The sequence below is a fragment of the Lolium perenne genome, chromosome 6 (genome assembly GCF_019359855.2).
Source record: "Lolium perenne isolate Kyuss_39 chromosome 6, Kyuss_2.0, whole genome shotgun sequence".
Taxonomy (NCBI): Eukaryota; Viridiplantae; Streptophyta; class Magnoliopsida; order Poales; family Poaceae; genus Lolium; species Lolium perenne.
Genome location: NC_067249.2, coordinates 8,558,451 through 8,571,016, shown reverse-complemented (window position 1 = coordinate 8,571,016; position 12,566 = coordinate 8,558,451). Strand labels below are relative to the sequence as shown.

Below are 12,566 nucleotides of genomic sequence, written 5' to 3'. Positions count from 1 at the left end.
ATATCGTAGTATTGTTGGAGGACTGCAATATCTTACGCTTACAAGGCCTGATATTTCATTCTCAGGGAACAAAGTATGTCAGTTTCTACATGCTCCAACCACTATTCATTGGAAAGCTGTTAAGAGAATTCTCATATATGTTAAAGATACAATTAATATTGGTATTACTTTCCAGCCTTCTTCCTCTACACTCTTGAGTGTTTTCTCTGATGCAGATTTGGCTGGTTGCCTTGATGACAGAAGATCTACAAGAGGTTTTGCAATCTTTATAGGACCAAATCTGATTTCTTGGAGTGCCAGAAAACAGGCTACAATGTCACGTTCCAGTACTGAAGCTGAGTATAAAACATTGGCCAATGCAACTGCTGAAATGATTTGGGTAGAGGCACTTCTTCGAGAACTTGGAGGTCGTTTGAGGGAAAGGCCTTGCTTATGGTGTGATAACTTTGGTGCTACATACTTGTCAGCTAATCCAGTATTTCATGCACGTACTAAACATATTGAAATAGATTTCCACTTCGTTCAAGAACGAGTGGCTGCAAGGAGGTTAAGTATTAGATTTGTGTCTAGTAAAGATCAAGTTGCAGATGGTTTCACTAAGGCTCTTCCAGTCAAAAATCTTCATGAATTTAGGCGTAATCTGAATCTTCTCCGAAGCTTAGATTAAGGGAGGCTGTTAGAATGCATGTACATGACCCATATAACTCTAGGTACGGTGTAGTACACCGACCTAGGTCAACCTTGTACGATGCCAGCCGTGACCTCCATACAAAGTATGCACATTTTAAATAAAATTATTTTTATTCTATTATACGTAAATAAAAGACTAGTCATACTCATATCTAGGCCTATAGTACATGTACTTGTAGTCGCCGTTGTCGGAGGAGCCGTCGTCGTCGCTCGCCGGGCGCGGCTCGAACCTACGAGGCGGCGGTAGTGGTGGTTGCATCCGTAGAGGTTGTGATGGCGCACACGGCGGGACAGATGGCCGCAGCGACTACAGCATAGGCCGTCGCCGCCACGGCGCGCACGGTAGGCCTATTCCTCCTTCACCCACCAGGACCGGCCAGCCTCCACCGGCGACGGCAGCGGTAGTTTTAGAGAGGCGCGGATGGCCACACATTGGCCTAGGAAATCCTTCGGGTCGCCAGGGCACCTAAAGTCGTTGGCGACTATGGCGTACTCCAACGGCGCCTTCCACTCCGGTCCCTCCTCCGGCTCCTCCAGCTGCGGGGGGGGGGGGGGGCACATGGTGTCTGTGTAACACGAAGCCGTCGCTGCCACCCTTCTTCCGTGGCTGGAAGTGAGGGTATCGCAGATGGGGGTAGTCGCCCGCCAAATTGTGGTTCATCCCCTCGAGGGCCCGGCTGCCCCACCATATCTGCCGTCTGGCCTCGTTATTGTCCACGGGCGGCGGCCCGTCCCCCTCGTACCTGGCGAGCTCCATGTCCCGGCGATTGGAAAAGAAGGCATCCCAAGTTGTGGCATTGTCGAGATCCCAGCGGGGATCCATGCGCTGCTCGGGAGTGAACTCGACGTAGTAGTGGTGAGTGATGACCACACGCCGAGTTGCACCTTGGGGGCCGGGGGAGACTGGCACGCCTCCGGCGCTCAGACGCTAGCCCTGGGGTCATATGAACCCGGCGGGCAGGGGTACTTTGAGGCGCTGAGCGCCTCCACCTCCGTGTGCGTGAGGGCAAGATCACCGAACGCCATGGGTGAGATGCGTGGGAGAAATCTGTAAAACTAGGATGAGATGTGGCCCTTTCACCACTTCCTGGCTTTATATAGCGGCGACAATAGCGGGAAGCGAAGGAAAGGCAGAAAGATGTAGGCGGGAACCGGCATAACTAGCGGGAAGATGTAGGAGGGAACCGGCGGAACTGGTGGGAAGATGCACGTCTCGCTGCCAAGGCTAGCCCGCGGCAATTTTCCAGCCGTCCGACGCCCCCGCTAGACTCCCTTTCTACTGGGTTTGGCCTAAAGGCGCCGGATGGAAAGTTGTGCCGCGCCAGATAAAAACTATTTTGGGGGCCGCGGTTGGGGGCCTTTTTTATGCCAACGCCCCCAAAAGTGTATAAGAGGTCTTTGGAGAGGATGAGTGGAGTTGCTCTAACCTTTCTCTGTTTCATAGACAACAAAAGAGTACTGTATGGTATTGGTTTCCTTTGCCAGGCCAAATATCTCACGTTACACTCGGACTATTGCTTTTCTTATTTACGTGGCTGCTTTACGCAGTAACCAGGCCCAAAAGCAATATAGAAAATATCGTGACAATATGAGAATAATTTATCAAGGTCAAGAGGCCCACCATCTCTGATCTTAACTGGTCAAAGGAAATTCTAGTCAGGAAGCACATGCTAGCCTAACAAGTGACATACCAAGTCCAAACAACTAAATTCTTTCACAACCTTTCAAGAGTAGTTCCTTTGAGTAACTAAATGAGTTATCATGGACAGAGAAACTTAATAATCATCTTTCAGCATTGAACAAACAAAATGAACAGGACTAGGAGTATCATGTTATGGTACTATACATGAAAAAGCTCTCGGGTAGGAACCTTAGCAATGGATTTATCAGCAGACTGAAACTATTACATAAACCACACACAAAATCATCATTATTATAATTATTCTGCTTACAAATCAGAACCAGTCCATAGCTAACCATAACAAACAACAGCGCACCCACAATCATAGACCATCGTAATTTCCTTACAATACAATCAGTCCGTGGCTAACTATTTAAACCACAACAACAGCAAAAAACATACGCACATCAGGGGCACGGATGAGCACTCAGGACTCATGATGCATAAGCTGAATGCCCACTCTGTTTACTTCTCATTTGCTCCAGCTTGTACCATCATCTATGCAACCAGATGACCAGTTCTTCCATGGATCGAGCAAAGATGATCCAACCAAATCAAATCAAACCAAACTGGAATTTCACTGCCACACCATAGCAATGCAGATGTAGAGAGCCCACAAACCAATCAAGCAGGAAGCAGGGCAAGCAACGAACACACAGCGGGAAAGGAAAGCTTCAGTTATGTAGGTCTGCATGATGACGCCCATGTGCATGCTGGTTGAAGCAAGCCGAAGATCAATTAATGGAAGGAATGTATTACCTGCAACATAATAAACCATCAGTGATATGACTGATTGGCACGTGTACACACACACACATTATTTATTCTACACCCACCTTGTATCTTCGCAACCGTGCATTATTTTTACGTCACATAAATTTTGTCTTACATCAGAAGGCAAGTAGAACATAAGAAAAAATAAAAATGATGTAAAAAATAATATTTACGTGACGTACATAAAAAATCTTCACTATTATATTCGAGTTGGTACGTCGTCAAACATGTTTGATGTCAAAGATTGGAGACATCTTGACCATCCAATCTTACTAAACATCTCCCGCTTGATATCTAGCCATCCATACCATATACCGTCAAAATATCTTAAGGGCTGATCACTTTCCAAACTCAACATTAGGAGCATTAATCGCGGGATCACCGAAATCAATCAAATTAATCACGAGACAACCATTGGTTATACATGGAAAACACACAGCAAGCACCAATCACCCGAATCAGTCATAGATGGAAAGCAATCAGGGATAACCAGCGCCACTTGCCACCAATTAAAAAAAAACCTGGGAATGGGAAGCATACGACAATCACATGATTTCAGTCTAGCGGATCAGGCTAGCTTGGTCGCCATCGTGGTTGGCCTGCTCAGTCCCCGCTGGTGAAATCTTCCGCCTGTTTGACCGTCTTCCTTTGCCCGTGCGTTGAATGCCCATGCGTTGCTACGGTTTTTTTAATGCCCGCTTGCCATAAAGCTAATCCCGTTCTTCTCCAATCTTTGATATCAAACATTTTTGACAACGTACGAACTCATATATAATAACACGGGGAGAAGAACTGGAATTAAGCTAATCCCATGGCAATTTTCTTAACAAAATGGTCACAATGCACATCTCAGAATCTTATTAACAAAGAAACATATATGCAGAAAGTACTCGGATCTGCTAATAAAAAGAACGTCATCTTGTACCAAAAGAAATAGGAAATATTGTATGCTCCAACACCTACCAAATACCAGTCATATTGGTATTCTCCTCCCTGATCAACCTTCACCAGCAGCGTCAATCCAACACCACCATGAATCCTCTCCTCGCGGGCGATGCGAGGCCACACAACACCATTGCTGAGCGTGGAGGTGCGCTGCCAAATCCCTTGCCCTTCATTCCGTCAATGACGCGCCCTCTAATCTGTCATGTCTACCTGTCACTCTGTAACAAGGGGATCAGCCGCTGCGGCATAACGCCGCACATAGGAGAATGCGCAAGATCGGGGGTAGCGGGATCGGCTGACGCCGATGGTGGCAGCAACGAGGGTCTCGCATAAGGTGATGTCGGCATCAGCTCCATCGTCAGGTTCTCTCAGGCACCGCTCCAGCAGTGATGCCGGAGTTCAGTGCTGGCTTGGTCGTGCACACAACGGGAGCTTATGTGACTTCGTGTAGGGGGCTCAGGATCAGAAGATGTCGAGGCTGCGAGTTTTACACAATGAAAAGAGGTGATTATACCATGAAAATGAAACGGAAGAAAATATACCAAACTTGTATGAAAATATCTAATGAACATCGAGGAGTAGATTTTTTTTGTTAAAAGTAATTAGTCGAGTGCTTATTCCATATCAAACAACGTCAATTATAACGGTGGTTAAAATATACTTCAAACGAGTTAGAATCTTATGGGTTTAGAATATCTTGTGAATGTCTTTTTCATACAGATGAATCTTTACATGTATTATGTTACGTATTACGAAAAAAAATAGATGCCGTAGCAACGCACGGGCATTCAACTAGTACAACATAAAATATGTGTTTTTTACAATTTAATGACTTGCCCATTATGTTTTTACGTTGATTTTTTTATTACGAGTCAATATGAACGTAAATATTAGTACACAAAAAATAAATTTATGGATGTAACAACGTAGTGCAAAATAACTTTTCTGCACCCTATCAATCTGTTTGTTTGTCTATCTGTCTATCTATCTATATTCAGACTGCATTGGTTAGTTTTCTTATTCTAGAAAACATAGTATAGCAGCATAAAGGTAAGTTTACTTGCACAGTAGGAAGAGATGGGGGATATATGTATGCCTCACCTAAATACGCTGACTCCGAGCAGCTGGGCCTTATAGTACAACGAGTGACTCAGCTCGTAGAGGGAAGGGTGGTGGTCGTCCTTCCACAGCCCATCCCACTCCAGGTTGTCCCACCATTCCTTCTCGCAGTCCACCTTGGGCAGCTTGGTGTAGCGCCGGACTGTCGGCAGACGCCTGAGGCTCCAGCAGCCCCTGACTCTAGGTTAGGCGCATACATCCTACGCCCACAGATGCGCTGCAGCATGGGGAGCTCGTGCAGGTGGATAAACCTCAGCTTGGGGAATTCTATAATTTCATCCTTGGCGTGAAACTCCCGGTCCAAAGGGAATACCTCCTTGAGGTCACTGCAGTACACTATCTCTAGTATCTCTTGGATCAGTGCGCACGAGGTGTGTTTGTTCAGTCTAAAGAAGGGTAGCACATGGACGAGCCTGGGACAGTGGTCCAGGTGCAAGAACCTCAGGCTTGGAGCAGTTTTATTAATTGGCATGTTCCAGATGTAGCATCAGAGAGGAGTTGGGACGCCCAGAAGGTCTCCAGATGATAAAAGTAATCCGAACGACTGCCCCACGGAATAGGGAAGACTGTGTGCAACTTGGGGCACCTCTCGACCCGGCACCACCTGAGAGCCTTCCATCCTACTCCATGGGGAGATACCGTGATGGAGGAGTTATCATAAACGTGCAGCGATGTAGCCTCTTCATATATAAAATTAGGGAAAAATAAAGCACTACTACTAGCACTTGGAGCATCATCCAAGAGCTTGTTGCTCTGCCCGTGCATGATCACCTTTATGATACAAGTTCTGCGTGAGTCCCACCATCGAGTACTTATCCCAGGGCACTCCCACATTATCATCACTTCAACTGGGCCATCCTTCGCGGCGTCTCTGTACTCGGAGTCCATTATGGTACTTGTATGCGGTTGGACTTGCACTAGTTCATCACTGCTTGTTCCTTGTACGCAACCACCAAGAATAGCTGGAGAATAGATATCAAGATGTAAGGTTGCAAAACCAGGAGAAAGCGGCCTAAGGATCCTTGCATCCATGAAAGAGATCTGCCATCCATCCTTAAACAGTTTTTCTTTCTGCTGCTGGAGGGATTGATCACAGTGTGGATGTGCATGTGTTGATTCCCCTCCATCAGTTGATGCTGATGTTGAGGTAGTGTCAATCCGCAGCACATACTGCCCTTTTTCCTCTTTTATTACACTCTCTGGCCATAATATTGCACGGAGCTTCTCGCAGCCCAGCAAGATGATCCGCTCGGGGTGTGTGGATTCTACTCCTCCAAGGTCGAGAGTTTTTACTTTTGTGCCTGACAGATCCAGTTCCTCGAGACTCCCGAACGATCCTGTCAAGAAAAGGTTCTTCAGTTCTTTGCAGTTCCTGAAAGAGATAATTTCTAAGCCATCACATCCATCAATAGTGACAGTCTTAAGGCTACTACTGTTTGCTGGCCCAGATAAGCTTGTCATGCCTCGGCTGATGGTATTTCCCGAAAAATCAAGAAGCTCTATGTTTCCCATCTCTGAGAACATGTTGTTGTTGAAGTAGCACATGGACTTTGTAACCCTAAGCTTGCGAATGTTAGGAAGCCGTCCCCGTAGATGGCTCATGTCCCAGTTCTTGGCTCCTATCACATTTAGCACCCTGAGCTGGATCATGATATCCATCACTCTTGCAGACAAGATACGATCACAATTTGTGTAGCGCAAGTCAAGCACCCACAAGCTTTGGAAACATTCCCACGAGGTTGTGGTGCTGTTTTCCATCCCCTTTGCCTCCTTGTTGCCTCTGTGGGGTGATGACTTGTGGTGCTTCTTGCTAGGAGGTCTTTGCACCGGTCAAGCCACAGAAATCTCAGGCTGCGGCAACAAAGGAAGGGTGGTGACGAGAAACTGAAGGTACACCTTGAAAGCTTGAGCAGGCCGAGCCTCTGCGAATGCTGAAACATATTCTCAGGAATTACACCGGATGGGCTCACTACAAAACCGGAACTTGAAGTTGTTGTTGAAATCCAGTACGGCGTGTGCTCAGCAGACCTTTCCAGGTGATGGGAAGCACTTACTGCTGATTCATCATTGTTGTGCTGGGTGCAAATGTTAAACAGTGGCATCTCACCCTGCAAAGCATCGCCAACTTGCCATGCGTTGTCAATGTTTGTCACTGCGATGACACCATCACATATCCAATAGTTACTGGTGTGGATAGCCCAGTCGCAGTCATTGATGCGAGAGCCAATCCAGGATTGTTTAAGCATATACAAGACGCAGTCAGTAGCAATCGCTGGATGGATGAAGCCATGCTTATGGCAAGAAACTTGTGCAGCATCATGGCGCACTAGATACGACCAAAGCTCCCAAGGATCTCGCTCATCTCTTGAAGCTGAAAGAAGAACATGTGTCAATGTGCTCTTCTTCACATGGTCTATCATCTTGGGGTCAAGACGAAACCTCCCTTGGAATGTCCACAGCATCTTGCTATTTGCATATCCATATAGAGAAAGTCCAAAATTGAGTATATCAATCTCCTCATTGCTTCCATTGTGCAGAATCACCAGGAATCTGTGATTCTGTATGGTTTGGTAAATTGCTATGGTAACTTGTGCTACCTCACCACGGGAGCCTTGGTCTAAACCGTTAAAATCATCCTCCTCGTCTTGCTTGTTGAACATGTCAATCACTTGGGTGGGAAGCTGCAGCTGCTCTCCAATTTTCCTCTGCATTGCTCTTCTGCTCTCCCACTTTGAGCAGTCAATGTGGATGATTTTTTCAAACTCCAGCCCCACCGAATTTGTTGCCAGCTCATCTATTGTGAAGAGTTTGGCTATGGCTTGTAGGACGGTAGATGCCCCAAGCCCATCCCAGCCATCAAAGTAGATGGCATTCTCTCTGCTGTTCGTTGTATCCGCCGCAAGTTCATAAAGAATTTTTCTGATGGCCAAGTCAATGGTGTCCGCCTTGATAACCTGCATGTGTGTACGGCGGTGAGGTGGGCATCACTTCAAAGTGCAAGGTGTCTATTCCATATCCATATTATTAAAAAAACACAAGGAAAGTCGACTGATGGCATTGGACTATTGGTAATATATTCATCCATGACTAACAGAGCATATTGTAACTCCACAAGTTGTGCATGCATAGTACCATGTAATAAGATACACATACAGGATGAAAACTAAGTAATGATATATATTTTTATTACGACTCCCTCCGATCCATAATAAGTGTTGGGGTTTTAGTTTAAATTGTGGTTGTTGGCACTAGGTAGCTCTTCTCTCACTCTGGCTCACGAACGGAGGTAAATGAAAGGAGACAACACAAAGATTTTCAGCGCACAGACGCCCCTTTTTCTCTGAATCAGCTGGCTCACAAAGCAGTACACAGCAGGGGGGGATTTATACGTGGAGTACGCACGCACGAACTGAGCGCTCTACTCCCGTCCACATGCCCACGATGCCCGCGATCCGCTCGCCTGCAGGCCGCGCTCTCGGTGTGCCACTACGCGCACGACGCGATCAGCAACAGATCGCCCAGGCTGCCCCCAACTCTCGCTAACTACCTAACCGTATGCGGTAGAATCCAACGCGAGCTAACTCAGGCGCCTCCCGCAACACACACGTATACTGGACTGTAATCCTAGATCTAGAGAACGACCCAAACACACCTGCCACGGCTACGTACAACCGTGGCTTATTTCTAACACAAATTAGCTCAAATTTGAACTAAACTCCCGACACTTATTATGGAGTAGAGGGAGTACCATTGATGCACTTAAAAGGGAATCAAATGTTACTGGCAAATATAAATATACCTCCGTTCGCATGATGAATTGGTCGGATCCGCCGATCTCTAGCCGCTAGATTAATTCCATTCCAAGCATAAGATCGGTCGTCACTCGTCAGTTCTTCAACAATCTCCAGGTTAATTTCTGAACCAGTCGTTGATCTGTTCCTGACTTACATTTAAAATACAAGGAGCAATAAATAAAGCTAGCTCATATAATTCTGAAGAAGCAGGCAGGCAGATTGAACACAGGTGCGATGTGAGCTAGTTACATACCTTGTTAATTTGAATAATATGTAGTACGTATAGGGCACTGTTACAAAAATCGGCCGATTAACCAGTTAACTGGCCGATTAATCCCTACTCGGAGGGCCACCGAGTAGCCGATAAACTGATTAATCCGGCCGATAAATTGATTAACTGGCCGATTAACTGGCCGATTAGTCCATTAATCCCCAACTCGCCAGCTGACCGATAAGTTACCAGTTAACGATTTCCCCAACAGTGATAGGGTCTGTAGCCAAATGGAACTTCCACGTGCCAGTACAAGATGGGACAAATTGGAGAGCAAAAAAGGGACAGGCTACATGCTGCGACAAAATATTAGGGGTGCTTGTGCATGTGTATGTGCACAAATACCTTAGACAGAATAAAAGAAAGTGGTAATATCCTTTCCTTTTGCTTTACTTCCCCTCTTTCATTGAGAGGATTACCTTTTGCTTTCACTAAAGACAATAAATCAGTTCTTTGCTTGTGGTTGGCTAGCTGCAGGGTATAAAGATAAAGATATGGTTGCAAGGGTCTCTGTTCACTGTCCAAAGTTCCTGCTAACACTAAAAACTTTTGTGTATTTCAAGCCATCCAAATTATCGAAACTCTGAAGTAGGGTTTCCAGATGTGGTTTTTAACTTACACTTGGGGGCGAAATGTACTTGTACTATGTTGCGGAATGTGGCCAATATCTCCAATCTTATTTATATCTTCAAGAAACTTGCTACAAGGGTTCCTATGAGAGTCCGACTACAGGATTTCCTGCTCTCAAATACAATGTGAGGTTGACTTGCTCGGCTGTTTCTACATAAACCAGAAAATGCTTCACGCACTGCTAACAACATTACAAAACTAATCGCAGCAAAAAAACAACCCCTCTGCTCGTTGTGTCTGTTGCTGAAACTTGATATGCATGGCTTATCCTTGTTCTAACCGATCCGACCAAATGTACCTTTGTACACACAGAATCTTATACTCACGAAAAAGAGAATTTACTACATCAGTTATAGGGCGGCTGAATTCGAGAAACAGCTACACCTGAAAATGTTTTTAGCTTACCATGTACCATGTATAGTCAAAACAGGTACCTCATGATAATGATATATGCGAACAATTGATTTCTTAGAGAGGCTCAGGAGGTGGGAAAATAAGAAAGAGGCCTCATGCAGAATGTGAGCAAACTAAATTTCAGGTTCCTATCACATCACCAATGAACTAATTGAATAACTCCGGCGCATACATGGAAGAACTGAATTGCAGAGCAAATGGAGACACAGAAGCTACAGCAAAGTGAGCAAGGAGGTACACTGATTCGCGGCGCGAGGTAGGGCTCGGCTCGGCCGGCGGCGCCGTGGGTTGGGGGTGCGACTGGTTGGTCCTACCCTAGCGGGACAAGGCGCCCTCGGAGGAGCCCCGGGGGGGCGGCGGAGCGCGCCGCCGCCGACGGAGACGCAGAGGGGCGTCGCTGGGACGCCGGCGGCTCCGACTGTGTGGGCCACATTTTCAGCCAGATGAAGACGGCCCAACATGCGCGAGGTCCGTCTGACCTAGCCCAGCTAATAAAGCCCAAAAAACCTCACCCTTTTCCCCCTTAAAGGCCGTCAAGCCCATTTACAACTTGCACCAGAGGAGTTTTTTTTCCTTCTTCATTTTGACCTAATACGGTTGACGCCCGATGTATGACGGACGGTTATGATGTACTCCCTCCGTTCTTAATTAATTGACGCGGGGTCATGCCAAAAGTAAACAATGGCTAGGCACGGTGCGCGTCGATTAATTCAGACCAGAGGTAGTAGGTTGTAGTGGACCACGGTGGCACAGCTACACTGGTACGGTATATGATGGATATAATTTTACCTGAAAAACATCAACCAACCAGCAAACCCTTGGAAAAAGAGCTACTCCGTAAAATATCTCAGAGCCTAGGCTTATCGCACGAACAAAGAAAGCATGAGCCACACCACATCATAATGATATGCACATAAAACAAATCAAGAAACATGGATGTAGTTTTAACCCGAGGAAGCCAGCAGAAAATCTCATGCCACGAACACATGACGGATTTGGTTCCCCATGACGAAGACAAATAAACCCGTAATGTAATCTGATGGCGAGTTCACCAAAGAGCGAGCATCCTCTCTGGACTAGAGCACGTCAGCGAGAACACTACTAGAAAAAGGTTACCCGTGGCACATTATGTATGCGCCACAAGTAGCGCGCCACTGTTAATAGTTACCCGTAGTGCACCATGACGTGCCACGGGTAGTGTACATAGTTGTGGCGCACGCCACGGGTTTTTTTAGATATGGGAGCATAGCCCCGGCCTCTGCATCAATCGATGCACACAGCCATTTATTAAATAAAAACGTCACAGTGTAGTACTTATTACATAACGAAAGTCTGGTAACCGGAGAAAACTAAAATATCGAAACAGAACAAGTGCCGATGGAAGGTATACAAAGAACTATCCATCTAGAATTCTGCTAATGTGTCGCCATCCAGTAGCCTGGAAATAACAGTCCTGAGTGACCTCCAGGAGCCGGTTGCATCCAGTAACCATGGTATCCCGCTGATCCACCGGGGGCAAACATGCCCATAGTTGTAGCCAATGCGTCGCACGAACGATAACCTGCAAAAAATTGGTGCATTTTTGTTTATTAAAGATAATATCATTCCGGCTAGTCCAAATCGACCAACAAATTGCCGAAATACCAATTCGAATAAATGTTTTATCTTTCTTATTCACTCCATTTAGCCAATTACCAAACATATTAGTTATATTGGAAGGAGGTGGAATATTATATGCAAATAATATCATTCGCCAAACAATTCTTGCAAAAGGACAATGAAGAAATAGATGATCAACAGTTTCATTGTTGCTACAAAAACAACATTTTAGACATCCTGTCCATTTTCTCTTTGCCAAATTATCCTTACTAAGCAGTACTCTATTACTTAAGAACCACATAAAAATCTTAATTTTTAGAGGAACCTTGATCTTCCATAAGTATTTCCGTAAAAATCTAGTATGACCATTCATAAGATCAAGGTACATAGATTTAACAGAGAATAGCCCAGATTCATTTAGGTTCCACACAAACGTATCCGGTTCATTAGATAAATGAATAGACATAAGCCTCTGACATAAGTGTAGCCACAAATTATATTTATAATCATTGAACATTCGTCTAAAACCAACATTCAGCGGTGTATTTGCCAATACTGTAGAAACCAACTCATTTTTCCGTTGGACAATATTATATAATGACGGATATTGTAAAGATAGAGGACAATTACCAAGCCAAGTGTCCTCCCA

General features: G+C 45.5%; 2 protein-coding genes across 5 annotated transcripts; both read right to left on the bottom strand.

Moving 5' to 3' along the window:
• Positions 1-3,933: 3,933 nt before the first annotated feature.
• Positions 3,934-10,768, bottom strand: LOC127308978 (uncharacterized). Of its 4 annotated transcripts, XM_071821374.1 has the most exons (5): positions 10,557-10,768; positions 9,257-9,447; positions 9,009-9,152; positions 5,192-8,163; positions 3,934-4,568 (listed from the first exon to the last, which is right to left on the bottom strand). In XM_071821374.1, exons 3-4 carry the CDS (start codon positions 9,018-9,020, stop codon positions 6,868-6,870), a joined length of 1,308 nt encoding a protein of 435 aa, XP_071677475.1. In that variant the 5' UTR covers positions 9,021-9,152; positions 9,257-9,447; positions 10,557-10,768; the 3' UTR covers positions 3,934-4,568; positions 5,192-6,867. The 4 variants fall into 4 exon arrangements, with proteins under 4 accessions (XP_071677475.1, XP_051195897.1, XP_051195898.1 ...); XM_051339937.2 differs by having other exon boundaries at positions 9,257-10,768; XM_051339938.2 differs by having other exon boundaries at positions 9,009-9,148; positions 9,257-10,768.
• Positions 5,188-6,868, bottom strand: LOC127308979 (uncharacterized). The gene is made up of 3 exons (XM_071821994.1): positions 6,042-6,868; positions 5,407-5,622; positions 5,188-5,365 (listed from the first exon to the last, which is right to left on the bottom strand). Exons 1-3 carry the CDS (start codon positions 6,866-6,868, stop codon positions 5,188-5,190), a joined length of 1,221 nt encoding a protein of 406 aa, XP_071678095.1.
• Positions 10,769-12,566: the final 1,798 nt, after the last annotated feature.

Excerpts from the sequence above, each read along its gene's own strand:
- LOC127308979 (XM_071821994.1), bottom strand. The coding sequence starts at position 6,868 with ATGGATATCATGATCCAGCTCAGGGTGCTAAATGTGATAGGAGCCAAG. Across the intron at positions 5,623-6,041 it reads CCAGTTGAAGTGATGATAAT|GCTCGTCCATGTGCTACCCT; the intron begins GTGGGAGTGCCC and ends CCACTGTCCCAG. Across the intron at positions 5,366-5,406 it reads CGCATCTGTGGGCGTAGGAT|GCGTCTGCCGACAGTCCGGC; the intron begins GTATGCGCCTAA and ends CTGGAGCCTCAG.